The sequence below is a fragment of the Centruroides vittatus genome, unplaced genomic scaffold (genome assembly GCF_030686945.1).
Source record: "Centruroides vittatus isolate TY-2023 unplaced genomic scaffold, ASM3068694v2 contig_4, whole genome shotgun sequence".
In the NCBI taxonomy this organism is placed as follows: domain Eukaryota; kingdom Metazoa; phylum Arthropoda; class Arachnida; order Scorpiones; family Buthidae; genus Centruroides; species Centruroides vittatus.
In genome coordinates this window covers 4,634,881-4,662,481 of record NW_027122214.1, presented here as the reverse complement: position 1 = coordinate 4,662,481, position 27,601 = coordinate 4,634,881, and the positions used below count along the sequence as shown (strand labels likewise).

General features: G+C 30.4%; 1 protein-coding gene across 2 annotated transcripts; it reads left to right on the top strand.

Moving 5' to 3' along the window:
• Positions 1-3,297: 3,297 nt before the first annotated feature.
• LOC136976308 (NADH-cytochrome b5 reductase 3) lies at positions 3,298-26,636 on the top strand. Of its 2 annotated transcripts, XM_067271554.1 has the most exons (10): positions 3,306-3,399; positions 11,878-11,997; positions 16,280-16,420; positions 21,605-21,677; positions 21,774-21,880; positions 22,751-22,880; positions 22,943-23,026; positions 26,011-26,096; positions 26,199-26,298; positions 26,385-26,636. In XM_067271554.1, exons 2-10 carry the CDS (start codon positions 11,968-11,970, stop codon positions 26,555-26,557), a joined length of 924 nt encoding a protein of 307 aa, XP_067127655.1. In that variant the 5' UTR covers positions 3,306-3,399; positions 11,878-11,967; the 3' UTR covers positions 26,558-26,636. The 2 variants fall into 2 exon arrangements, with proteins under 2 accessions (XP_067127656.1, XP_067127655.1); XM_067271555.1 differs by lacking the exon at positions 11,878-11,997 and having other exon boundaries at positions 3,298-3,399.
• Positions 26,637-27,601: the final 965 nt, after the last annotated feature.

Here is a 27,601-nt window from a genome sequence, read left to right as displayed (position 1 = left end):
AATACTTTTTTTTTAAACATTTTCTTTCAATTCACGAAAAAAACATACAAAATTAGTGAATATAAGCTATCACACACTACTGCAGTGGTTTCCAACCTTCTTGTACCTGCGCCCCCCTTAAAAAAATTGTTGCGCCCCCTTAATTTTTCTAACAATCTAATTTCATAAATACTCAACTGATATTATAATTTATTTAATGGGCTACAAAATAATATACAATATAATGTAAAAATATACATGAAAAAATAATTATTTATTATAAGAAATAATAATTTTAAATGTACTAAAAATAATGTACTATAACAGTTATGAAATTTACCTCAATATTAATTTAGTAGTTACCAAAGCGAAGTGTTTCATTCTATATATCAACGTGGTTATCGCAAGCACTACTAACGAACTAATTCTGTTCATAGACAACAGAAAAAAAAACAGATGCTTCTGTTTACTGAAGTTTGGCGCGAGTAAGCACGAGAATACCCGGGATGTTCCGAGTGCTTGTCTTTTGTTTCCTCGCCCCGCCGGCGCTCGGCTCCAAACGCGAAAAAGCGAGATGTTTTCGTTCCAGCAAGAGTATGGATGGATGTTTTAGCATTTGTACCCGAAAAATTCGCGGCGGGGATTGTGGATTACGTATACCTATTTTGCTGATTCATTTTTTTGACACCTATTCGACTTTTTTGGTTTGTATTCGAAAATGATATTTTGGAAACAGCTGCATGCCCCCTTGCAACAGTCTCGCGGCCCCCTTTTTTTTTTTTTTTTTTTTTTTAACTCTTTCCGCCCTGTGGGCACTAAGAGGGCCTCTTTTAGTAGGCCCATTATGGGTTCGGCCAGGCCCACAATGGGGCGACCGGGTGGTGAGGGACGGGGCCCGACATATCCGAACGGACCACCCCCCGAAAAATTCCTGGGGATTATTCGACCCGTTCGGATTCGATCCCGGGTCCCCAGAGCGGTAGGCTGCCACCTTTACCGCTCGGCCATCCGGCCGTCGTCTCGCGGCCCCCTAGGGGGGCGCGCCTCACAGGTTGGAAACCACTGCACTACTGTGTTTAAATGAATGCTAATCTCAACATTTCATGGAAGAAACAAATTATATCAGTTGGACCTTACATTTTACACTTTGACGTCGCTCTTTTTACTTCCAATTGATGTAAAAAAGCTTGGAGGTGGAAGTAATGTTAGAAATTAGTTCTACCGACTAACGCAAACGAATGAGAAAATAGGGTAGGGTCTCCTTTTTTTTTTTTTTTTTTTTTTTAACTCTTTCCGCCCTGTGGGCACTAAGAGGGCCTAATTTAGTAGGCCATTATGGGTTCGGCCAGGCCCACAATGGGGCGACCGGGTGGTGAGGGACGGAGCCCGACATATCCGAACGGACCACCCCCCGAAAAATTCCTGGGGATTATTCGACCCGCTCGGATTCGATCCCGGGTCCCCAGAGCGGTAGGCTGCCACCTTCACCGCTCGGCCATCCGGCCGTCGGGGTAGGGTCTCCTATTGCAGACCGCTTTCAGTAGTCCACCATCTAAGCCGAAATCCGTGCATAATTAGTCCATCTGACTATTCTGGTCTCGCAAAAGGTCACGCCAGCTCTGCTCAAGGGGATGGGAAAAATTATTGCGCAATACTTGGTAATCGACTAGCAAGGTATTGTCAGTTTTTTGAAAGATAAGTTCTGTTTCAGGCGCACATTTACTACTGAATGCTTATTATTAAACTCGCCAGGTTTCCCTTTCACAGTTGCTACATATGTGAGGCTCTCGATGAAAGAAAACTCAGTTATCGACCGCCAAAAGCGATCGTAAGACTACGCTGGTTGAATGCTGCGCAGAATAACCAGCGATCAACCATTGTTGCACGCCGGCTTTCCAATGCATGCTATTCCAGGGTATTTAATATTTAAATGTCAAGCCAATAAAAATCATCCATAAAAACTGAAAATTACAAAATTAACCATTGTATAATTCATAATTTAAAAAACTTTACAGGTGTCGGAGCATAAAATTGTCACCAGTAAAAAGCAAAGTCCAAAAACGCAAAAAATCATAATACAGAGAAAGTACTTTCTGATATTCTTTGTTATTAGAGGTCAAAAAATGTCTATCAGAGCCGCATCAAGTTCTGAAAATTCTGAAACAATCCAGTCCGATCAAATTTATTTCCAGCAATTCCATATACGTACAGTACATCATCACATGGAAACGTGTCTCCTGACTTTCTTCTTCATTTGTGTTGGCCACGACCAATTGGTAAAAAAAAAAAAAAAAAAAAAAAAGTGAATGAAAAGAACGTCCACCAAGGGTTATTGCATCCAATTCATGGAGAGAGTTCATATTACAAAAGGAAAGAGCAAAAGCAAGCAAAACAAAAGGAAAAGAAAGGAGGAAAATGGAAAGACTGAAGAAAACCGCTGAAAAATCTTCCAGAAAATCGGAAAACTTCTTGTATCACTAAATACAAATGAAGTTGGGATCACTGAGAAGCAAAAAATGTGCAAGTTGTGCTGAGGATTCAGATAGTGATACAGAAATGGATGAACATAATGGGCTTACTAAAAGACGTTCTCTTAGTGCCCACAGTTCGAAAAGTATTTTAAAAAAAAGAAAGAAATAGCAGGAACCCCTAACAATGTTGCCGCAACAACGCAGTACGTATGTGATGTTCGTGAGTAAATAAACCATAATTTACATAAATTTTCACGTGTAAGATTTTCCACTTATCCAATTGAATAAACACTACAGTTGGCTTATGTGGTCGACAATTGGATCATCTGTGGTTGGATTTGGGAATTTCATGGTCAACTACTGGGTGAACAGCCCATGAAATTAATTAACTTTTTGTTTTATAATTTAAGCAAACATCAAATAAAAAATGTTTTATTTTCCATTACAAGCATAAAACAAACTTTATTTTCATATATGAATTTTGCTTTTTGCGTTACTATACATCGTAATAAAAAATATCGAAGTCCAAAACAGCTATAAACGGTCGACAACAGGCTGCCACCTTTGCCGCTCGGCCATCCGGCCGTCTATATGAGAAGTTTAAAATTATATGTAGGAAGTGATATTACGATGCCTTCGGTATATAAATAAATAAATATTTAACAGCTTAAATTTAACTTTAAAATGCTTAAAGAGTGGGGGGAAATGGATTTACTTCGTATATTTTCAAATTAATCGATAGAAGGAAGTCAGATTTTAAATTAAATTCTTAAAATTTGATAAGTTAATATATAATTAAAATGCATTTGTTTAATTTAATTTTTTAAGATTACCATAGTTTTTTTTATGTATAACCTAATTTTAAACGCGCATTACGACCGCTAGAGGGTACTTTCATTTTACGCTTTCGCTATCAACAATTATCGTCTGCACTATGGCCGAGTATGTTGTAAGTATTTATCGTCTTGTAAGTAATGTTTTATAAGAGGAAAATTAACGTTTCCTTTCCTTTTATTTAATCGACATTTAATTCCCACGAACAATTTAAAGTTTAAATTGTTTGCGGGATGATGTTATAAGCGGAAGTAGGATTGAAAGGGGAAGGGCTAATCATCGACCTTGACATTTGCATCAATTTTGGAAAAGGAAAAGCCAGGATTTTATAAACATGCGAAATATATCGATTTTTATTAGATTAAGAGAGATGTTTTGAAGATAATTAGGACACTTTTTCAACTTTTTCATTTTTTTCCCCTCCTTAAATTGGGTCGGGTTAAAAATTAGATCAAAGATTTGTGTTTATATTGCGTAGATTGGGTCAATTTTTTCCCTCAAAACCTGATTTTGAAATACGTTGACTTAAAGTGAAAGTCTTACACAGATATTTAATATTTCTTCATAATTAAATTAAAATATTTAAATTAATTTCAAGTTTAAGGTTATTTTGAAAGAAAAACATTTAAAACAATAATAAATGTATTTTCTTTTATTAATTTAAATTAAAAATTATTTCAAATTAAAATAAACAACACAAGGACGACACCAGCCAATGGGTAAGGGGGAGCAAGATGGATATAAATTGATAGAGGATATGAATTGTATGTAGGTAAAATAAAAACGATTCATAAAGTTTTAATCATTTACTATGTACCGGAAAAGAAATATCTCAAATAAAACATTTTCTTTAACTTAAAATAATCTTCTTAGACTTCTTATAATTAAAACTTAGCATTTAAATAACTTTTTCGAATATCTAGGGGAGGGCAGCTGCCTGCCCCTCCCCCTGGCGACGCCCTTGAAACAACAACAAAGTAAAACTCAATGTAGAACTGAAAGTGGCTAATTTTCATATTTTTCTGTAATTATTGGTATAGGTTAATTTTAATTGTTAGTATCTGCTGAGAGTTATGAAGTAATTTTTATAAGACGCTCGTTTTTTTTATTATGGCATGGCAACATGGTCTGTATCTCAAAAAGAAACCAATGGTTTGTCGTTACAAATGAGGAAAGCATTGTTAACAAATCATTCAGTGGTTCGGGGTGTTATTAATAAGTGTAAAATATGGACAAGCTGTGGAAAATGAAGTCCTAGAAAGAACTTCAGTGCTCGTGATGAATGGTGGAAAGCAAAGGCAACCCTAAGATTATTGTCCCAAAATTTGCATTGAGTATCAAAAAACATTTGAAAAAGAAAGAAAACCTAGAAACAATTTTTAAGAGAAAATAATTTCAATAGAAGGATTGCTAGGAAAAAGCTTTTTGTTAGCAATGCAAAAAATATTAAATTTTATTTTTTTTCCTCATGGTTGGTTGTATAGTACAGTATTTGAGTCTGATGTGTCTGTTTTCTGTATCATCCAGTGGGCAACTGCTTTGTGACTTTTTACATGTTTACTTTTAAACTTGTATGGGATCAGCAGTTGGAGCTGGCAGAGAGTGAAAAGTGGAAAGATGTTGCTGCAAATTGTAATTTCATTTCTCTATCATTTACCATTGGTATTATTGATACTTTTAGGGAGCCATTCTATCATGAGTTTGGCCCATCTGTTGTCAGTGAATATCCTGTTTAGTTCATTTCAGAAATTTAAAAAAAAAAGTTCATGTTACCATATTTAGCCTACTTGCATATAAGACAAGGTTTTTATTCATTTTTCACTGCTTCAAAAACCTAGGTTGTCCTATACGTGTGAGCAAAGGATTCTTTTTGTTTTTGCAATATTTGTGAACTGTGTATTTGCATTTTTTACCGGATGCTTACCCCCTTGTATTTAAAAACATAAGTATTTTATCTGGGTTGTTTGAATCATTCTTGTGTATTGTCAGGAGTATAGCAATGGGAAAAACAAAGCTTTTGAATTGAATTTCAAAATTACATGTGAGCTCAATATAAATTTTAATTTGTTCCCACGTGAAAACAGATGATTATTTGGAAATCAGTATTTGGAGAAATTCATAAGAGTAATTGACAAAGTTTGAATTCGACTGTTAAGAATTGGGAAAAAAGGTTCCCAATTGTTCAATATAACATGAACAAATTATGTTGTCGATTTTACAAGGTTTTTCCTTGAAGTTTAAAATGTGAGTAATTTTTGTGGGATGATGTGTGCATTTACGTGCATTGTATTAATTTTCTTTATCTTGATCTTTAAAGTCACACCTCATCCTATATGCGAGATGGTCTTTTACTCGAGTAAATACGGTGATTACATTTTTATATATATGTTTATATATAAATATCAGATTAGCATTATATTGTACAAAGAAAAAATCTATTAAATTACTAAAATTTAATCATTTAATAAACTATCACTTTTTCTTTGATTTATTTCTTAATATATTTTGTATATTTTATCTGGCAAAATTTGTTCATTTTACAGATTTTGATATTTATGTACTATTTATTATAAATGGAATAATTTATATAAATGGAATAATTTATATAAAAACAGATCTTACAGATTATTTAGTACATATGTTGGCTATTTCTAGTCTTACCAGAAATGATTAAATGCCCTTAAGATATTGAAAACTTGCAGGGAAACCTGTTGCAACTGACTTGACTGAACTGTAACTTGATTGATTGATTAATCAATCGGTTGATTAATGCATTACTTTTCTGTACATATCTGTTGTGGTCGTCTTTTAATTTTCTACACAAATAAGACTATATTTGTGATAACTTTTTAAAATATATTTATATAATAAACTATGCATCAAATAGTTTACATTTATGATACTGATCATAGCTTTTAATACCAACTTTTTCAAAATAGTCATCATAGATATTAAAATTTGAATGTGTGATATAATATTCTTATATGAAATTTTTATTGTAATAATTTATATATTCTTGTTACAAGGATAAAATATAAATTTTCGTATAATTAAATATAACTTCCTTCTATTTTTTCCCCCTTTATCATATGATTTTATTTTGTGTCTAGCTATGCTCAAAATGAAATAGATGTTATAAACTTATAATACTCCATGATGATCACATATAACATTTGTTATAGTATAAATTGAAAGTAATAAATTACCACACGATACAGTAGTTTACCACAGTAATTTAATGTTAAATTAAAATGATTGTTGTTAGTTATTTTTGAATAAATTCAAGGAAACTTGATTTAAAATGATTTATCTATGGAATAAAAATTACCTTAGCTGAAGTGGTCTCGGTTTTACCCTTTTTTTTTCTTAATAGTCAAGTGTTATAATTTTTTCTTTTGTTTTATCTTCATGTTCTATATCTTTCAGTTTCTTAATTGTATAACCTATTAAATAACCTATAACTCCATAAATAAAGACATTAAAGTATTATTTTTTCTTGTATAACCTATATAAAGTATTATTGTTTTTTGTGATTGGCTAGTCTATCCACTTTTTTACTAATTTGTCACAACAGTTCTTCTGTGTCTAACTATTGTGACAAATTAGTAAAAAAAGTGCATAGCATAGTCAATCACTAAATATGATAATGGATTCTACTAGACACGAAGCAAACAATAACAACTATATAAAGTAATTTGATTACATGTTTAGTTCAGCACTCATCTGTATATATTTCTGCTTTTTATCACTTTAAAATTTGTCTGTCTCATCCCAAAATTTTTTTCATTTTGTTTCTACTATCTTCCATTTATAATAAATGATAAATCAACAAATCACAACTTTTAATTTAAATGGTATAGCCATAGGTATCAATTGATTAAAGGTGTCAATATTTTATTTATTAAATCAATAATTACAACATATAGTTTATAAAAAATAACTTAAGAACAGATATAGAATATGATACATATATATACTGTGTATATGAAAGTGCTTTTATCATAGGTAACAAAACTTGTTGTTATTCTATTGCTTAAAATAATTAAACTCAAATTCTAAGACGGCGATTCCCAACCTGGGGTACGCGATAGGTTGTTTAGGGGTACAGAAAAGAAAGTTAGTTATTATGGCAGTTATATTATGTATCACAAATTAATAGTATTTAAAAAATTATTAAGGTAAAAAATGTTCTTTGTAACAATCACAAACTTTATTATACATTTCAAAATTCAAAAATAGAAATAAAAACTTTTGCTGCCGATTGTACAATGCAACTAGGGAATTCGATCCTGGTCGTTATTTCTAATCCCGGGATTTCGGGATTATACTTAGTCAATCCTGGGATTATTTATTCGGAATTATTTAGTAGTGTTTGCACCAACAAACGCTATTAAAATCCGCTGGCAAAACAAGATGGCTGACACATCGACAGGTAAAACGCACTGAGCACTAAGCAGGACGATCTCACCCCGCATTCTTAAGTCTACAGTTACATAACATACCTGACACGTGTGACAGAGCTGTGGACTGTACATCAATACTAGATAACATAAACACACCTGACATGTGATACAATTTTGTTTAATCGACTACAGAGTGTATTCGATCCTTAGAAGCTCTAAATTTTAATGTAGATGAGTTCTCAAGCATATTATTTATGTTCATTATTAAATTTAAATTGGATGCAACAACCAGAGGCTGGTGGGAGCACTCTCTTAAGGGTGATGACATTGCTCCATTGAATGACTTATTAAAATTTTTGAAGGGTCATGTTAGAACTCTACAGCCAACCAAAAGTGCTCTCAATTGTGCCAGAAAATCGATTGGCACCCGCAAAAATTCAAAAATGCAAAAATGAAGTATATTACAAGGTAACCCAATGAGAACTGCTTGCCTATCATTATAGTTCAAAATACAAAAAGTTTTATATTGAAATGATAAGCAAACAATTCTGTTAAGAGCACTGGCACTGAACATTTTGCTTCATGCAGTCTATTTTGCAACTTTTTTAAATAATGTCAATCCTGAAAATCTCGGGATCAGGAAAACTTAATCCCGAAAATTTTGGGACTAAAAAGTGGTCAGGATTCCGGGATCAAATCCTCTAAATGCAACAGATCAATAAATGTTGCACAGTTGGTCAATGGTAGTGGGGATACCATTATGCGTGATTAGTGATTATGCTACGGACTTTTGATGGTGGGGTGTGTTACCATTATCATCATCATCTCTCAACAATATCCCCATGTATTATTTGAAAAAAGTATTTTTATTGTTAGCAAGGAAATGGACATAGCTAGTTTCTCCAGATTTTTTCTACAAGTGGTAATTTTTTTCATTATTTATTCAGTATTTTTATTAATTTTTTATTGACAAGACTATCTTGTTTATAAAATCGTACTGCCTGCTGTGTTACCAGCTTAGAGGTATGAAGGAGTACATGTCAGAAGTTGCAATTTGGCACAATGTATTAGGTGCCCAAATCATGCGTGCATAAAAAAATCAGATTTGTAGGTATTCATGGGACTGAGAACCGAGTGAAAATAAAATATAAAATGGTGACACACTCTACAAACAGGCAGTGTGAGATTGGAAAGTTGGAAATGCCAAGGGGGTACGCTAATGAAAAAAGGTTGGGAACCATTATAAGATATTTTTTCATTATAAAAGTTAGATGAATTTAATTTTTAAGAATTGTTTTAGTAAAATTTAAAGACAAATCTATGTAAAAATCAATCTCTATTTGTTTTTACACACTAAGAACAACACAATGATAGTGCTGACCTTCCATTGTAGTGTGTTGAATTATCTAGAAAGGAAGTATTCTGTTAAAAGTTTTTGAGATGGAAATTACTCTTTTGGAAAATTCTACTACATTTTGCCATTAGTTGAAAATACTTTTTATTCATGATTAATAATGTAACCAGAACTTCATAATGTTTATATTTCTTTTTAAACAAAAACTTCTTGTAAAGCAACAAAATAGTGATAAAAAATGTTTTTTATTATCTTGTAGTAATAAAACTAAAAATTTTTAAGATAGTTTAATACTCCAAGGTAGTCATTTTTTATTCCTTTTATCATAGTGTTCATTATCATGGAATGTTAGAACAAAATAGCATTTTCAAAAATTATCTGGTGTGATGAAAATGGAACATTGTTACAATCAAAAAATAGTTTAATGTTCAAAATTATGTGTTTCAGTTTTGATTCTTAAAATACAGTCAAACCTGTCTATAACGGAACCTGCATATAGTGAAAACCTGTGATTAATGGAAAATTTCTTCGGTTCCTTGAATTTTTTGCAAAAAGTAATGTAAATTAACCTATATATAGCAGAACTTGTCCAATGAGGAAATGGAAAGGAACATTGGGCCATTTAATGGAAAAATCAGTATCTTTATCTGATTTAACACAAATTTAACAAGTTTACAAGCCTAGCATGTATAAATCAAAAAATACACACACCCAATACAGAATAGCAAAATATGACTACCATATTACAGTAATTTTATTGGGATTTGAATGGAAAGTTTTGCATTTTTTATTAACAGCTATTTTTACTTAACATAAGTATGTGATGTATGATGTAATTATAAATTGTGAAATTTAACACATTATTCCTGATATGAGATTGTATTATTTATTTTGAAACTTATTTTAAACTTTTTTACATCACATTTTATTTGAATAAAATCAAGTCAAAATATCTGCAGATAAAATGCACATTAGGCATATTATGCATGCTTTTTAAGTTTCATAAAGATATCATGCTATATAAAAGGTAAAAAATACTTGTACCTTGTATGGGGAAGGTGCTTTTAAACTCCAAATGTGTCAAATGTGGTTTTCAAAGTTTCATTTGGGAAATTTTGAACTAAAGGGTACAAAATGTACAGACCCTAAAAGCTGTTGAAGAGAAATTGTGGGAAGAAATTGGCAAATAACAACTCATGAATTTGCAACAAATCTTAGTGAGTCACAAATGAATGTATTGTTGAAACATTACATTCACTTGAAATGATTGTAAAACATGCTGATGATTGTGTTCTGCATACAGTTTGTTTTTTCATAAGTGGGAAAAAAAAAACAAAAGTTGTTCGGTTTCTTGGGGTTCCATTATAGACAGGTTTGATTGTATTTTACTAAAGTAGTAGAATTGATACTGATTTATTCAGTTTCCAGGAAATTTAAATGGAAACTATATATTTAAATTAATTTAATATTTAAGTAATTTTCATATCCCAATAAATAGTGTTTTTTTTTTTTTTTTAATACAGTCAAACCATATCTATACATTTCTTGGATGATGTATGTTTTTTGCAATTATAAGTATTAATAAATATTTTCTGTATGGTACTTTAACCATTATAAAACACTTCAAAAAAAACAAAAAAGTGAATGATGTATTTACTTCAGCTTAGTTCACATTGATAGTAAGGTTACGATAACAGTTGAAGGCAAAATACAGACAGATTAGCATTAAAAATACTCAGATAGCAAGGCAAAATAAAAGGAATTTATTCATATTTTCAATCTAGTAAATGTAGGCATATAATATAAAGTTTCAATTTACACTTTCTTTTGGGCACAGAATACAATTTTGAATATAAGAGAACTATTTTACCACTTAGACAACAAGTACTATTGAATTTAAAAAAAACATTCTGAATATGCAATATGCATGTTCTCTAAGCAACAGAGTTGTTACATTTGCTTATACAATGTTGCCACATAGCCAACAATGCAATAATAATTAACAAAACTTTAGCACCTTTTGTCAGATTTAAATCTAAGTTGTTATGATTTAACAAATGAGTTAGAATGTATTACATACAGTGGCGGTGATCATGGTTACAGCACTCTTGGTGGTAATGACTGGTACTATTGACCACCATCTTTAAGTCAAAACATTGAAGTCTGTACCATATGTTGGGCAGAATTGTCAGTTTAGAATTTATTTTTCTCATTTAAATCTAGATTTTGTTTGCCCCTAGATTTGAGATTTAAGCAATTAGATAAGTGATATAAATCTACATTGTTTCATCTTGCAGTTAGCATCTGATTTTGAAAAAATTAAGATTTAATAACTTACATTTACTGTTATTTAGACTTATAAAAAATGTCATAAACATTTAGTTAAATATTTTATCATCATCAATATGACAAATGTTGAGATGAGTAAAATAATCTCAATCTTAAAATATTTTTCTGTTATACAGCTTTAGTGTCTTAATAATGGGTTAAGATTTGGAAAGACTTAATCAAAATTTATAGCAATAAAAGTAACAAATAAAAAGGAACTTAAACTACTTGGTAAAGAAGCCAAAAAAACCAATTTCACTTTAGTTGATTGTAGTTAGCAGAAGATGGCAGAACAGTAAGCTGACAATATTCCTAATAAATTCTTATATTTTTGGTTTCCTTAACAAGCAATTTGAGTTTTCTTTTATTTAAATATGGTGTTAAGTTTTGTTCTTTTACAAGATAAAGTAAAAAATGTATGTAATTATAAAATTTGAGTCATTTATTTGTAATTTATGATGTGTTGTTAATTTATTTTCATTTGTTTTATGAATTCTTTTGCATTCAGCAGTTTTTTCTCCTTCTGAATAACATCAAAATGAATTTGGTTTATTATTATAATCATCATTACAATTTGATTCTGAATTAAACTTCAACTATGAGTTTAATATCCTCTACCAGTGGTAAGGTACATTGCTTGTTTTTTACAGATTGTTTTTCTAAATTCACCTAGATATTGGTTAATAATAATAATAATTTTAATTTTAAGCATATTGTTCTAAAACATCTAACACTAAAACTAGAAATTTTAATATTACATAATCTCATGTTCAGGAGTTCTACTTATTCTCATGTAATAAATGCTGTCCAGGATATATATATGAAAATTAATAAATATATAGGATAATTTAAAGCAGCATGTGAAAAATGCATAATTTAATTTGAATTATAAATTTTTAAAAATCTTGACAATGACATTTACAGATCACCACTAATTTTTCAGCATCTGATGGTCTAACAATTCTTTTAATCTTGTAGGAGTGCACTTTTGTAATTCTATAAACTCCCAGACTGATTCATTGAATGGAATGGGATTGTATATAACATACATTCATTTGGATTGTCTGCACTACAAATGTAGATGTTACATACACTCTATAATTTCTGAAGTAACTTCCCAGATAGTAACCTCTGAAGTAACTTTTGTTGAAACATAAGTGAAACTTTTCTTAGACAACCATTCAAAATATGTGGAAAAATGGCCATCTTGGAAAGTGAGCTTCATATTGTTTTTGAACTTCATGTAGCAAGTCAATAATGGCTTGTTGACAAGTTCACTAGTTAAAGTTTTGTTTAGCAAGATTCATATGAGCATCTTTTAAAGCACCGTGGTTCAGCAGAAGCACTACACATGTCTCTTTAATAACGTCACTTCATAATCATTTTCATGTAGTGGATTAGTTTCAGGAAAAAAAATCTGTTCCTAGTTGTCCATTTTGTTACAACATTTTACATTTCCACATCTTCATTGATTGACTTTTGGCAGCAGTACAAGTTCACTCAGACTCCAGGGTTTGTTGCATTGTTGGAATCTATAGTTGCATCCAGTGAATCATTTGGAACAAAACCACTGATGGTGATGATGCACTCTATAATTTCTGAAGTAACTTCCGAGATAGTAACCTCTGAAGTAACTTTTAAATCAGCCTAAATCATCAATGATGGTGTCGGGTTTTGCTAGCTCATGGCATGGATATTAAAAAAAATTCTTATAAACAATGATTAACAATTTTTTAGAAATTTTGCAATAAAAATTCCGATTATATCTGTATTAAAATCTGATTTTCTACTTTTGATGCTCATGCATGGATGTCACTTTATCTATCTTGTCGACAAATGAGTGAAACATTATCTTTGAATATTGGATTTTAAATGCATGTATGACCCCTTTGTCTAGCATATAAACACCTGCTATAAACAGAAATGCTATATTTCGTGGGAAGAATTTCCATTTTGGAATTCTTCTCAGCTTCTAGTATGACTGGTTACAGATTTCACTTCTTACATGTAAAAAAAAAATGTTTTTACTACAGCTTTGGCTTCTTATGCCTCCATATCCCTTAGTTCAGATTGATATAAAGGCAGGTAGATTGCTACATCCATCCTGTAACATATTGGAATTAAAATATCTGAAGCAAATGGAAATTTACTTAGTCTCCAAAGCTGCTAAGTGTATAAGCACTAAGAATGTCACTAACAATAGCATTTTCAATGTGTAGAAGACTGTATTTAAGATTCTCTAACAGAAGCTTGCTATATCAAGGTTTATGGCACGCTGTATTGTTGTATGTTTATTTTTATCCTTTGTTGTTCTCCCTGTTGGTTTTATTTATATAATTATATCATAATGCACATATACGGTGGTTGATCGGTTAATGAACACTTTCGTGAAAGATTTTTATGATTGGATAACGAACACTTCAGTGAACAAACATAAAAAGAAGCGACAGAAAATAACGAATACCGAATGATTTTCTTTTGTCTTCAGATAACAATTCGAAACCTTTTGGAGTGTGGGAGACGTCAACATCAACGCTCAACCTGGTATATACTGATTAGATAGTATTCTACTGAACTTTGAAACTGTCCCTTGTAATTCCAGTCTTTTATTTTTCTGACAAATAATTTTTTTGTAGTATTTACAAGACTGTCGGGTGGGCACTCGTTAAGTTTTGTGTCAATTTTTCTTTTCGAAAGGTGAGAGTATAATAGCAAGAGAGTACAAAAATCACATCTGAAAAATAAAGAACATTGAAAAGCTCATAATGGAACCTGTAATGGATCTTACGACAGAGAAACACCACAAACTCGAATGAAGAACACCAAGAAACTTGGCGAGATATGTTTTCTTCTGAAAAAGAGGATTATCTGATATCTGCTATTAAAGATCTTTTGACAAAGTGGGAGGATGTCAGAACAACCATCTTAGAATGGTATCCAAACCAGGTTGAGGTTTGGCTACCTTGGAACAGATTATGTTCATTAACTGATCACCCATTGTATTTGTATTTAAATCAGTTTTTCTAAATTCCTGTATCATTGTTTTTTTTCAAACATTTATCCTTTTTGAAAATTCAACATAAAAATATTTTTTACATTTCAAATTTATATACGTTGTTTATTTCACCTGTGTTCTCTAGGCAGTTAGAGTATTTGATTTACTGCAGCTTGAGGAAGACTCTTCAATAAGAGTGAAAATATTTGCAATAAATAAAGTTTGCTGGAATTCATGGTTGTTTTGATCACACTAGGGTGGTTGTTGGTCAAGTTAAGATGTAATCTGTTTAAAGAGGATCAAATTGCATTGGTAATATATGCCAAAAAAAAATTGTTCTGGAGAAAACTGGTTGCATTGGGATGTGATTGTCTTCAGAAGTTTTGCTGTATTTAATTTTAGCTATGCATCATCAGATTACAATAGAATAACAATTTAAAAACTATTCATTGTTTGAATTAGATGATGGTGAGACAGAAAAAACATTTAACTATGATTAAAATATTCAGATTTCCAAATATTTTAGTTGCTTTTATTCTTGATTGATTCTACATATTTGGCTTTTAAGAAAGATGCAGGTGTCTGTGGTAATAACCATACACATTATTCCATATTTAATATATGTTTAAATTTTGTAGCAGTCTGTAGTTTTATAAAGATATGAAAGGCTTGAAATTAGTCATCCAGGATGTACTGATAAAATATTATTTGAGGCTCTGGACAAGTCCAAACCCTCATTGAAATTTGTGTTAAAATAATTTTTTAAAGAAAAAAATAGAAGCTAGAAATAAGTTTTTGTATGAAAACGTGACATGAACTTTTAAACAATAGAAGGATGCAAGTTCTAAGATCGACCATCTCCAGTTGGGACTGATTTTGATCTCTCCTGCAATCTCAGTTGAGATCCCATTACACATAGTAACAAGAGATCAACCACTTAGAAAGTGAGAATGAGGAAAAGTGACCAATCGGAATTGGCAATCAAGGATGATGATTAATAAAAATCTGGGATTTCAAGGACATGACTGCTTCTTCTCCCGAAAGTTCCAATTGTCGGACCAATTGTTGTGTGTGTGTGTGTATTTCGTGCCTGTCTTTGTCTCCCATCCTCAGATCAATATCTTTGGAGATGTCAAGGGAACTGCCATTTGCAAACTAGGGATATCTTGGAAAGGAGAGAAAGACCCAGAGGCCACAGCCAACTTAGAACTTTCAAGATCATCAAAATCTTGTGAGATCATTTCATGTCAAATGGTTTCTTGTAATTGTAGAGTCTGTCTCAGTGACCATTGCACCTACATATGACTTTTTTAGCGACCCCTCAACCCTCGACATTTCCCCATTGGCAATCTCACAATTATTTTGTGACCTCAGTTGTCCAGAAAAACTGGTAATCCAGCAAGGCTCTGGAACTATGAATACTGGAAAATCAGTGGCCTTTTTGTATTCAATTTCCAAGTAATAAATCCCTCCTTTAATTTGCATTTTTATATCAAATTATAAGTTTTTGTCAATAATTAACATAATTGTCTTCTTATAACACCTAGCCTGCACCTGCTTTCAAATTGACATTAAAACACAAATAATCCATTGGTTGTATGCAACTACAGTACTAATTTCATTTATCATAATACGATTCTAAATTTTTAAAATATTTTATATGAGTTTGATGAGATCTTGGTCAAATTCATTTAAGATTATCAAGACCATGCTGCATGTTTGTGAACACAACTGAATATTCATTGTTCTCATAATCCTAATCAATTGCATGAAACTATTTTAGAAACTATTGTATTTATATTTGAATTATAATTAAAAACTGATCTTTTATATGTTAATAAATTATTTAATTTATAAATTGCTATATTATTAACATTATGGTTATTGTTATATGTAATTTAAAAAATTATTTCAGACATTTTCCATTCTTGTGGGGGCTGCAGTGGTGGTGGTTACAGCAGTGATTATAAAATATATGTTAGGATGGAAACATTCTTCTCCAAAATTATTAGAAGATCCAGATAAAAAGTATTCTATTAAACTTATTGAAAAGGAGGTAATTTTTTTATTATATATTATCTCAGTAAACTAAAAATTTAATCTTGTAGCATATTAGTTTGTAAAATAATATGAACTATAACAAAATGGTTCTTACAACAAAACTGTCCTAATAAATAAAAATGTATGTATACTTACTCATTCACTTGAACATTTTTCTTAAATGAATAATTATTCACTCCAATTAATAGGAAAATTTTTTGGCATATCAAAACCCCTAATGTTTTCATATGCAAATTTATTTATTTTTATTTATTATCATACATTAAAAAAGCTTTATTAAGTCTAGGATTAGTCCTCACAAAACAAGTTCTACTGCTAATATATAATAAAAATAGAAAAAAATTACAAATAAACAAACAAAAACACATAAGTATGAAAAATTTTGTTTTGATTTCTTTGGTCATATCAATTAGCCTTAACATTTTGAAATGATTACTTTTAGAATATTTGATTTTGCTAATAAACAGAATTACTTTCAAAGTAATTCTGTTTATTAGCAAAATCATTCATACTTAATGAATTTTCAGAGTAATTAGTAATGACAAAATCTTAATTCTGCTTCAGTTGTAATAATATATTCACTGTTTTTTTATTAATTTTTTTTTTAAAGATAGATAATAGTTATTATTCAATGCTTGGTTCTGTCTTAATAAATATTTTATGAAATTCAATGTGCATTCATTATTTTTATATTAACACTGTTGCTGCCTGATGCTGCTATCAAATTTGTAGTAAATTAGTATTGATATAAATATAATATAGTTGCATCAACACAATCAAATCTAATTTGACATTATAAAGTTTTTATAATGTCAAATTATAACTAGAAATAAAGAATGTATTAGGGAAAACAAGAAAGCATCTGTAATTTTCTTAAAATATTTAATGAGAGTTTCAAATGAACTATCAATATCTGAATTAATAGTTTCAAATATAATTTAGTTGAATTTCTGAGAGTGGAGACTACAAAATGAACTATCAAATGAATTTGTTAAAAATAAATATTTTTTGCAAGTATATAAATCTATAAGGGAGCCAAGACAAATGTATAGGTAAAATGAAAATTTTTCCAAAATGCATGTTGAACAAATTATTCATCTAGATTTTGTTGAAATTTAATTGTTTGGATCATTTAAAATATAGAATTTTCAGTTGAAAAAGTTTAAATCTAATATTAGTTTATGGATGTGTCAAATTTTGATAAAGTGAAAGTCCTTTAGAGATAATTTGCATCAGAAATAACCATAATATTTTGATTTTTTTTTCCTTTCAAATTTTATTAACTCTTAAATATTTTTATATAAATAAATTGTAATGTTGCTTATGATTGATCAACTAATATATATAGAAATAAAATAATAAAACTGTTGAAAAGTTTATTTTGAATAACATCTTCATTTTTATTGGAACCTTACAATTACCAATAGGAACAATTATTTTCTTTTGAGATAAAAAAATATATATTGATTTAAGATTAATCTTATAAATATTTAAGAAATTAAAAAAATAAAGTAAGAATTTAGCTCATGTTTTGATATTAAAAAGTAGTTTTCAGATTAGATTTATTATGAACAATGCATTATGGAGATATTTTTTTATTTATATAAATAATGATCCTGGATTATTATTTAGTTTTAAAGTTTTAATTATGTTACTTGCATTTCATAGTTATTTTGTGTAGTGCACTGTGCTAAAGAAAGTAAATTTCAACCAAATTAAGATGCAATTTGAATTTTCTATTCATTAATAAACTAAGACTTCTATGTGGTCACTAAAAATTTTTTCAAAATTATTCTAGTTATTCTAAAATGAATATAATAATTTATTACAAAAGATTTTGTTATTCAAACAGTGAAGCAATGTAATCTTAAACTGTAATGATAAAAATGTTTATTTTTCCAATGTTCTGTTTGGTTTGTAGCAGAATTTATTTATAAATTAATTTACAATTTAGTGAAACTTACATTCATTTAAAACAAATTCATTAATATTAAGTATAGTTAAGCAGTAACAATAATTTGTTCATAAACTTAGTCAATACACAGTCTTGGACAAAAATTTAAAACAGTCAAAATATTTAAATTCTTTCCAAACCCTCCCAAGGTTGACACTTACTTTACATAAGATAGAATATACTACTGATTATACTGACTAGAGAGAGAGAGTAGGTAATCAGAATTTTTAATAACTTCATCAAAACAAGAAAATAACATATATTAACAGCAATACATTAGCAAAAATTGATCAAAAGTTCAGAACAAGTGTTCCAGATACTCCAATTTATTTAATATTTGATGGGACCATCTTTTATTCTGTAATACTGCTTTGAGGTGATCTTGCATTAGGTCCACAGCTTGTGCTAAAGGTCTTATTGTCTGAATTGCCACAATTTCCAAATTAGTCTCCAGGTAATGTTTAGTTATGCTACTGGCCATGCCCATGAATTTGATGAGTCAACAATCATAAAGATTCTCAATGGTGTTGAAGTCTGAACTTCTAGCAGGCTATGGCAAAACAGTAATAGTATTGGCTTGAAATTAATTCTCTGTGAATTTGGATGAGAGTATTGAGACATTATCTTGCTGGAAAATCCAGTCTCCTCCAGCAACAATGTCTTCAGTTGACAGCAAGTATTCTCTAAGCATGTCCTGATAATGCATAGATGTTTGTTTTCCATGGAAGACAATCCCAACAGTTCCTGTAGAGCAAAAAGCTGCCCAAACCATGACACTGTCACTACCCTGTTGCCTTCTGGACAATAGAACAGTCTTTCCTCTCAGACCATCTGGAACATCAAGGTTCTATTTCTTTTCATCATAGAAAACAACCTAATTCCAATCAGCAGTGCTAATATGGTTCACATCAAATATTTCTCTTTATTGTTTGTGCTTTTGGGTGAGTGGTGGCTTGGACAGAATTTTTTACCCATCACATTTGCATTCTTTTGTAAGGCTCTTTGAATTGCTCTTAAAGAACCGGTTTAGTTACAACTCCTAAATTTGCCATGACTGCTTTCTCTTTCAAATTGGTCTTTTTATTGTTATTTGATCATTTTCAGGTGTTTTTGAGAGTCTGCAGGTCTTGACTTACCATAAATTTTAGGAGTCCTCAGAAATTGACACAGTGGGTGCAGATGCTCTTACAAAGCTGGAGAGGTTTTGGACTCCAATTAGGATGTGCCTTATGTAAAACAAAAATCTGTGCTCTTTCAGAATCTGATGATTCCTTTCCTTGTCCCATAATAATGATCAGAAAACTAAATGATACATGTTACTTGAACTTGTCCAAGAAAATCATTTCTACTACTGTGTTAATGATATTTATAAATGATATTTTTCTAGATCATAGCTATGTGGAAGCTATCATTTCTAAACTTTTGACCAGTTGTTGCTAATGTATTTCTATTGATATGTTGGTTTCTGTTCTTATGAAGACTATTGAAAGTCTGATACTATTAATTAGAAGAATTGAAGGTTATTTTCTGTCTTATGTACAGTACAATAGGTGTCAATAAGCAATTTTATTGTGACATTGTCACAATGCTAGGCTGCAATTTTTAATCATATTTTAAATTAAATAAATTTAAAATATGATTAATAATACGATTTTAAATCTATTTATTTTAAAATATATGCTCTCCACCTCAAATTAGTAGTGGCTTGCCCCTGTAGATCATACTTTTCCTTTAGCAATAGTCATGCCAGTCATCTATCTTGTATCTTTCAGGGAAACATTTTTGAATTGAAATAACATGAATTCCAGTTTGCATCAGAAGTTTGTATATAGTCAATCAGGGCCTCCTGCTCATGAGGTTTCCATATCTGGTCTTGTCTTTCATCCATCTAACTCTGTTCTCAAGATTAAGGAAAAATGGATGGACAGTGACAGTGGGAATTTTACATGGGTCTACAGTGGGTCTACAATTTTTTAAAATTGCAGCCCAATAATTTGGATGGTTTGAGAATAATTTAAAAGTTTTAAAACAATCAAAGTGTCTCTAGAATTGCATAATACAATGTTAAATAAAATTTGATTTTTATTAAAATTAGTTTTATAAAAATTTAAACTCAGTTTATAATTTTATATTTATAAGTAACAAAAAACTCAATTTTTAAAATTAGAAATGAATTTTACGGGGTGTCCCATCAAGACTGCATAAACTCTGCAGAGCAAGAATCTTCACTTGAAGTACTGTACATATAAAATGACTCAAGAACCATACCTGTACAACAGTTTTTGAGAAAAAATGCAAAAGAAACAGTATGACATCACATCCAGTGAACAGAAAATAAACTTTAATGGAAACATGAACATCAGTACTTGCATATGACTATAAAGGAAGATACTCATAATGACCACTGCATGTATCGAGACATGCATACACATACCTTAGAATGGCTGACAGCACATGATCCAGTGTTGTGTTGTCCACAAAAGTTAACACTACCTCACAGTCTGAAGATGAGCAACCAAGATCATGTGAATCAGCTATTCTGTGGTGTGCACATGCATGCCTTGATATATGCAGTGGTCATTTTGAGCATTTTCCTATGTAAGCATGTCATATGCAAGTACTAATGTTCATATTTCCAATAAAGCTTATTTTCTGTGCACTGAATGTGACATCATACTGTTTCTATTGCATTTTTCTCAAACTATGGGTCATAAAGATATGGTTCTTGGGTTATTTTGCAAAAATTCTGCAGAATTTATGCAGTATTGACAGGACACCCTGTATATATACAAAAAAACATTGTTAATTAGAATTAATGAACCAGATTTATTATAATTTTAGTGTATTTAATTAACTCTTTCCAAAATATATTTTGATCTCACTGGCCCTTTGCAATGGGATAACATACAAAAAACAGAATCTATCATGACTATTGTCAACTTACACCTTAGAAGTACAGTAATTATAAATTATTAAGGTATATTGTAATGTTGTATGTAAGGTATATTGTAATATTGGCGATAGTCACCATAGACTCTGTAAGTTATCCAATTGAAAAAGACTAGTAAGGCCAAAATGCATTTTGGAAAGAGTTAATTAAATACACTAAAATTTATTATAAATCTGGTTCATTAATTCTAATTAACTATGTTTTTTTGTAAATTAATAATACAGAAGCTTTTCAATATATAAATTATATATTATTAAAAAAAATATAATAATCAGGAAATCAGCCATGACACAAGAAGATTTCGATTTGCTCTCCCAACATCAGAACACATTCTGGGTTTGCCAGTAGGTATGTCTAAACTTTGCAAAAATTTATTATTAAAATTCAATCCATAGAAAGTTCATATGACAATATTTTAATTGAAAGATACTTAAATATTTTTAGGTCAACATATCTACTTAAGTGCTCGTGTAAATGGACAACTAGTTGTTCGACCATATACTCCAGTGTCAAGTGATGATTGTAAAGGTTACATGGATTTAGTAATTAAGGTAAAATATTACTATTAATTATTCAGACTCAGGTGGATCTAGGTTTTTTGGGACCTAGGGCTTATTGAAGTCCAATGGGGCCCCATTTTTTGTTAATACAAATAATATAATAATAATGATAATTTATAGTATTATTAATATTAATTATTTTTTACTATATGATAAGTGCTCATTGTTAATGAAAAAGTATTAAAAATTTATGATGATAATTTCAATTTTTGTGGGCCCTTGACACTTGGGGGCCCAGGACTTAAGCCCTATTAGTCTCTATGTAGATCTGTCCCTGCTCAGACTTATGTAGTGTGGCATTTTCAAGTTTCTCACTAGTGAAATTACATAAATTCCAGTTTCTACGACTGTAAATGAAGATTTCTTTTTTCTTTTTATGAAAGCTGCATACATTTTATAAATATATAATATTTTGAGTGCAGGTATACCTCGAGTTACGTCGTTCTCAATTATACGTCGTTTGTCAAAAAAGTATATGGAAAAATAAAAATCAAGTTTAAGCCTTTTTATTCGACTTTACATCCGTCCACCACAAATATTGAAGTCATAATATCACTAGAAAAGCGTTAAAAGCACATAAAATATAAAATATGTACATTTACAGTAAATGTTAATATAATCATTATAAATCCTAGAGAATGAAACATGAAAACATCTGTGTTTCTGTGTTGTCGTCTTATTTAGCAGTTCTTAAGTGCTCATTATTGGCGTTTTCCACCGTAGTTTCGACTTATGTCGTAACTACACAAGTAAATTCGACTTACGTCACCTCTCCTGGAACCAATTACTGACGTAAGGCGAGGTATACTTGTAGTTATTTGAATATAACAACAATAATAATAATAATATATTTTTGATAAGGTATATTTCAAAAATGTACATCCTAAATATCCAGAAGGAGGGAAAATGTCCCAATATCTCAACGATATGGAAATTGGTGATAGCATAGATATTAGAGGTCCAAATGGAAATCTTATTTATAATGGAGCAGGTAACTAGTTACATTAAATTTATATAATAAACATAATTATTAATAATATCCACATCTTTCAGGAGAATTTTCAATTCGACCAGATAAGAAGTCTCCCTCTTCAATTTATAACGTGAAGAAAGTAGGAATGATTGCTGGAGGAACAGGTATGTATTCAAATTTTAATTACTATGCTTTATGGCATATGCTGAAATGGGAGTGTTTCTTATATCAGTAAAGACAATAATTACAAACTATATAATTTGAATTAATTGATCCTGTTGTTAAATATACATATATACACTAGACTATTGTTTATATCACTGAACAATAGCCTTCTATCTATATACAGGATCTAGCAACAGAGACGGGATGCATAGATTGGCCGAACATAAATACAACATTTCAAAGAACAATACAACTACTGCTCTAGCACAGCATGCAATGGAGCCCGAGGTGTCGGTAATAAGGAAAGAAGCCAAATTAATTAAAAATATATTAAACTCAGTTAAACTGAAAACACTGGAGGCAGGGGAAATTTATAAAAGCTTGCAACAGGAAAGGTGTATAAATAGCAAGGACACAGAAATGATTTCCAATGCATGGAAAGCACTTATTTTCATGTATAGGCATCTCTATATGTTTTAGGAACATACATATGCAAGCAGATATATGTTTGGCAATATTTTATATTTATTATGTATGAGCCATAATTTATAATTTTCTGTGATGTGTTAAATTTGTTAAGTGTTTGGACATTAACAATGTTGATTAATGACATAATGATGTAATTTAAAAAAGCAGACAGTTAATTTAAATGGAACTTGTTCCAGAACATCTTTCAAAAGTGTTCTAATGGCTAAAAACTTTTGAATAAAAAGCCTGACACTGGTCCCTGAAAGAGGCTGAAAATGTTTGCTTCTCATTTACATCAGAAGTGCTGGAAATGTGTAAAAAAGTCAGTTTAAAAATTGTTATATTCAATAAGTTAGTATAAATTTGTGAAATGTTTAATAATATATAAAGTGAGAATCTATGTTTGTTTGCTGGAGATAATCTCAGAATTTACTGAACCATTTTTAAAATTCTTTCACTATTGGAAACCTTATTCCTCTGCCACCTGCAGAAAACATATGCCACCAGATAATGTGAACATCTCAATCTTCTCATAGTTCTTGGACAACATCAGGTATTCTTTGCTAATACTTATACATGCATTTCTTTCAGTTTGTTGATGTATTACATTGAATTACCATATTTACTTGAATGTAAGATGCATTTATTTTCAGGTTTTAATAACTCTGAAAATAGGGCAAGTCTTAGATTTTCGATATTATTCATCATAATAAGCAACCTCTAATGTCATGCATCTTATTTTTCTGTCATTAGTTCCATTGCATCATTTTAATAACTAAATATTTACTATTATAAACATTGGTCTAATAAAGAGTCAACTTATGTCATTACTGTAGTAGACTAACAAGATTGAGCTAAATACTTGAATGAAAATCTCAGTAAAAGTTGTGCATTCCTCTGTCAAGAAATGTTGCATTTCAGCTGCTTTACAAAAGCAATGAGAATGAATTCAATGCTCACATTGTCTGACATGCAATCAATGTTGATTCAGAGAAGCCTAACATAGAAATTTCACTTCAATCTTTCACTTCCTGTCTTTGATACTGTGGAAAACAGTGATATATAACTTTGTTCAATATTTATTGCATGTAAATTTATGTTAATAGAATCAGTTCTGCTGGCATAAATTTGTCTCATTTACTTCTTCAAAAAATATGTGCATTACTTAAGTACAGTAAGACCGCAGTTAACGTGGGAGATACGTTCCTTGACGACAAAGCACTAAATGAAATGGTGTTAAATGAGGTCATTTTAACACAGAGTAAATAGGGAAAGGAGAACACAACCAAAAATAAACAGATTTTATTTTAAGTTATTTTTATATTAATTTGTATTATATGTTAAATAACACACAAACATGAACTTCACATTTCTGTGTGCACATTTTTTGTGATGAAGGCCCTGGCTCTTCTGAAATTCTCGTTTTTTGCAATAAAGTCATGAAATTTCATTTGTCGCTTTTTTTCTTTCCTTAAGCAGATGTCTGTAGTGAGAGATTGCATCCAAAATGCTTCGTCTTGCTTTTGCACTCCTTTCAAATTATGGATCATTTGCTACAATTTGATCAAAGATTTCGGTTATCATTACCAAACTTTTACTAAGGAAATCTATAGAGAGGTTCTTTGGGTTCTTTGTTTTCAGAATCATTATTTTCCAGTTCTAGATGAATTCCTTGTTCTGCCAGTTCTTGAAGGTCATTGATAAGGCTCTCACCACAAATCTGCGGTAACTCCTCAATATTCTGCTTGTCTACATCTCCTAGTTCTGCTGTATCAATTAGGTTGACAATTTGGTCAACCTAACGATACAGTGATAGGCTCTTCTTGTTGAGAATTCTTGGATACCTTCAGCTGTAACTTCTTCCATGCTTCGTTCATGCATTTATCATTTAATTCTTGCCAAGCAAAGTCGATATTGCCTATGGCATCCATGATGATATATTTTTTCCAAAATTGCACTAAACAAATATAGATTTAAGGAAAGTACAGTGCTACAACAAATTGCCTCCTTTTGCTGATTGGTTCATGTTTGGGAATAATTGTATTATATACGAATCAATGAAATGCCAAGGTAATTTCAATTGGCATAAATTTTGAGCTTTTTTAGGCTTTGAGAAGACTGCGTTATATCAAATCAGCATTAATCGAGACAGTGTTAAGCGGAGTCTTACTGTATATAGAAAATGTGCCTTATATTCAAGTAAATATAGAATATGTTTAGGCATATGCATTATAGAAAAATCAAGTTTGATATGATACTTGAAAATCTTTTAACACTATTATCATCTCTGATTGAATCAAAAGTAGTTTATCACAATGAAAGGAAAAATTTGATGTTAAATAAGGATCATAGAAAATATTACAAGTCAATTATTGTAAAACAAATAAAAATGTTAAACTAAATTTATTTTTTAAGTAGATTTAAACATAATTTTATTATTAAATTTTGAAATAATGATGATAATTCACATTAAGGAAAGGTTGGTCTTAATTTTAATTAATGTAAATTTATTTAGGAATTACACCAATGCTGCAGATTGTGCGTCAAGTATTTAAAGAACCAGAAGATCAAACCATTCTATATTTGCTGTTTGCTAATCAGGTAATTTTTTTATTCTGTGGAATCTTCTTGAAGAATATTTGCATTTAGTTGGTATCTGCACAAATACAGATAACATATTGACTGATTTTCTTGAATTATCAGACAGAAGGTGATATATTGCTGAGATCAGAGTTGGAAGAATTAGCAGCCACTCACTCTGATCGTTTTAAACTTTGGTATACTGTAGATAGACCAACAGATGGTTTGTTTTACATTAAAAGTTGACTCATTTTCTTTTCCATCTAAAAATTATGATTTATCTAAATTACTTTTTATGGTGTCTTACAGGATGGAAGTACAGCAGTGGTTTTGTAAATGCAGAAATGATTTCTCAACACTTACCAAAACCTGCAGACGACACACTGATTTTGATGTGTGGACCACCTCCAATGATCAATTTTGCCTGTATTCCAAATCTGGATAAACTAGGCTACAATCCAAAACTTAGATTTTCTTTTTAGATGTTTTGATAAAGTAGATTTTTATTTTTCATTTTATAAAAAGTAATAAAATAAAATTTAGAATTATTTTTATTCCAAATTTTTCTATATTATTTTTGCCAAATATGCAGACATGAAAAAATCTTTTATTTCTAATACATGATAAAGTAGTAAGTTGCTGACACTGCTGGCTTGCAAATTAACTGATATCTGGTATACAGGGAGATCATAATTAAGGAGTAGATGTTTCAATAGTTCCTTTTTCAGAGCTCTATACAGATACTATGTTGAGTATGGATTTTCAATTTGGATTTTGTGGGAAAAATTTTACTTCAAAAATCATTTTTTTAAGATTCCCAGTAGTCAAAAAACTTACTAAATTCTTTATGGATCTATAAGTAATGGTGATCATGTGTCAAAGAATAGTGAAAGGGTAAAAGGAATGGCAAAACATTTTCTAATGAATTTTAAGTGCATAGTATAAGGGAACAGCAGTGCAAAGTTTTCCCAAAAATCATAACTGTTAACTTATGACAGTATGTATATTTGGTTGATCTGTCCAATGGTTTTTTTACAGAGTGCTTTGAATACCTCTATTCTTAATTATGATCCTGTATATACAAGGTTTTTCAAAATGATTATTAGGTGTTTAGTGAATTACATAGTAATTGTAATAAACTCATCAAACTAGTGTTTATGCTCCAATGTATTCAGAAACTGTCTTTTCTACATATTGCAATGCATCAGACAATAGTTTGTTTTCACCTGCCAGAAGGCAGTTAGTTTTTCACTACAACTAGCCATTGTTTTTTAAAAAAAAAATTTGTTCTGAAATTTCATGAAACAAACTGTTATAGTGGTTCAGCAGCAATTTCGTGTATAAAATTGCTGCTGGTTACCTTTAGGCAATTCTATCAATAACGATAAGCAGACATCCTATTTCCTGGAATTCAGGATAAAGGGAAAAGTAGTAGCCAACCCTTGGTTTCAGATAAAGATATGGAATGCATATAGAAATAGTACATGCAAAGCTTGAAAAAAATCAGTTCCTACAAGTTCAATTCA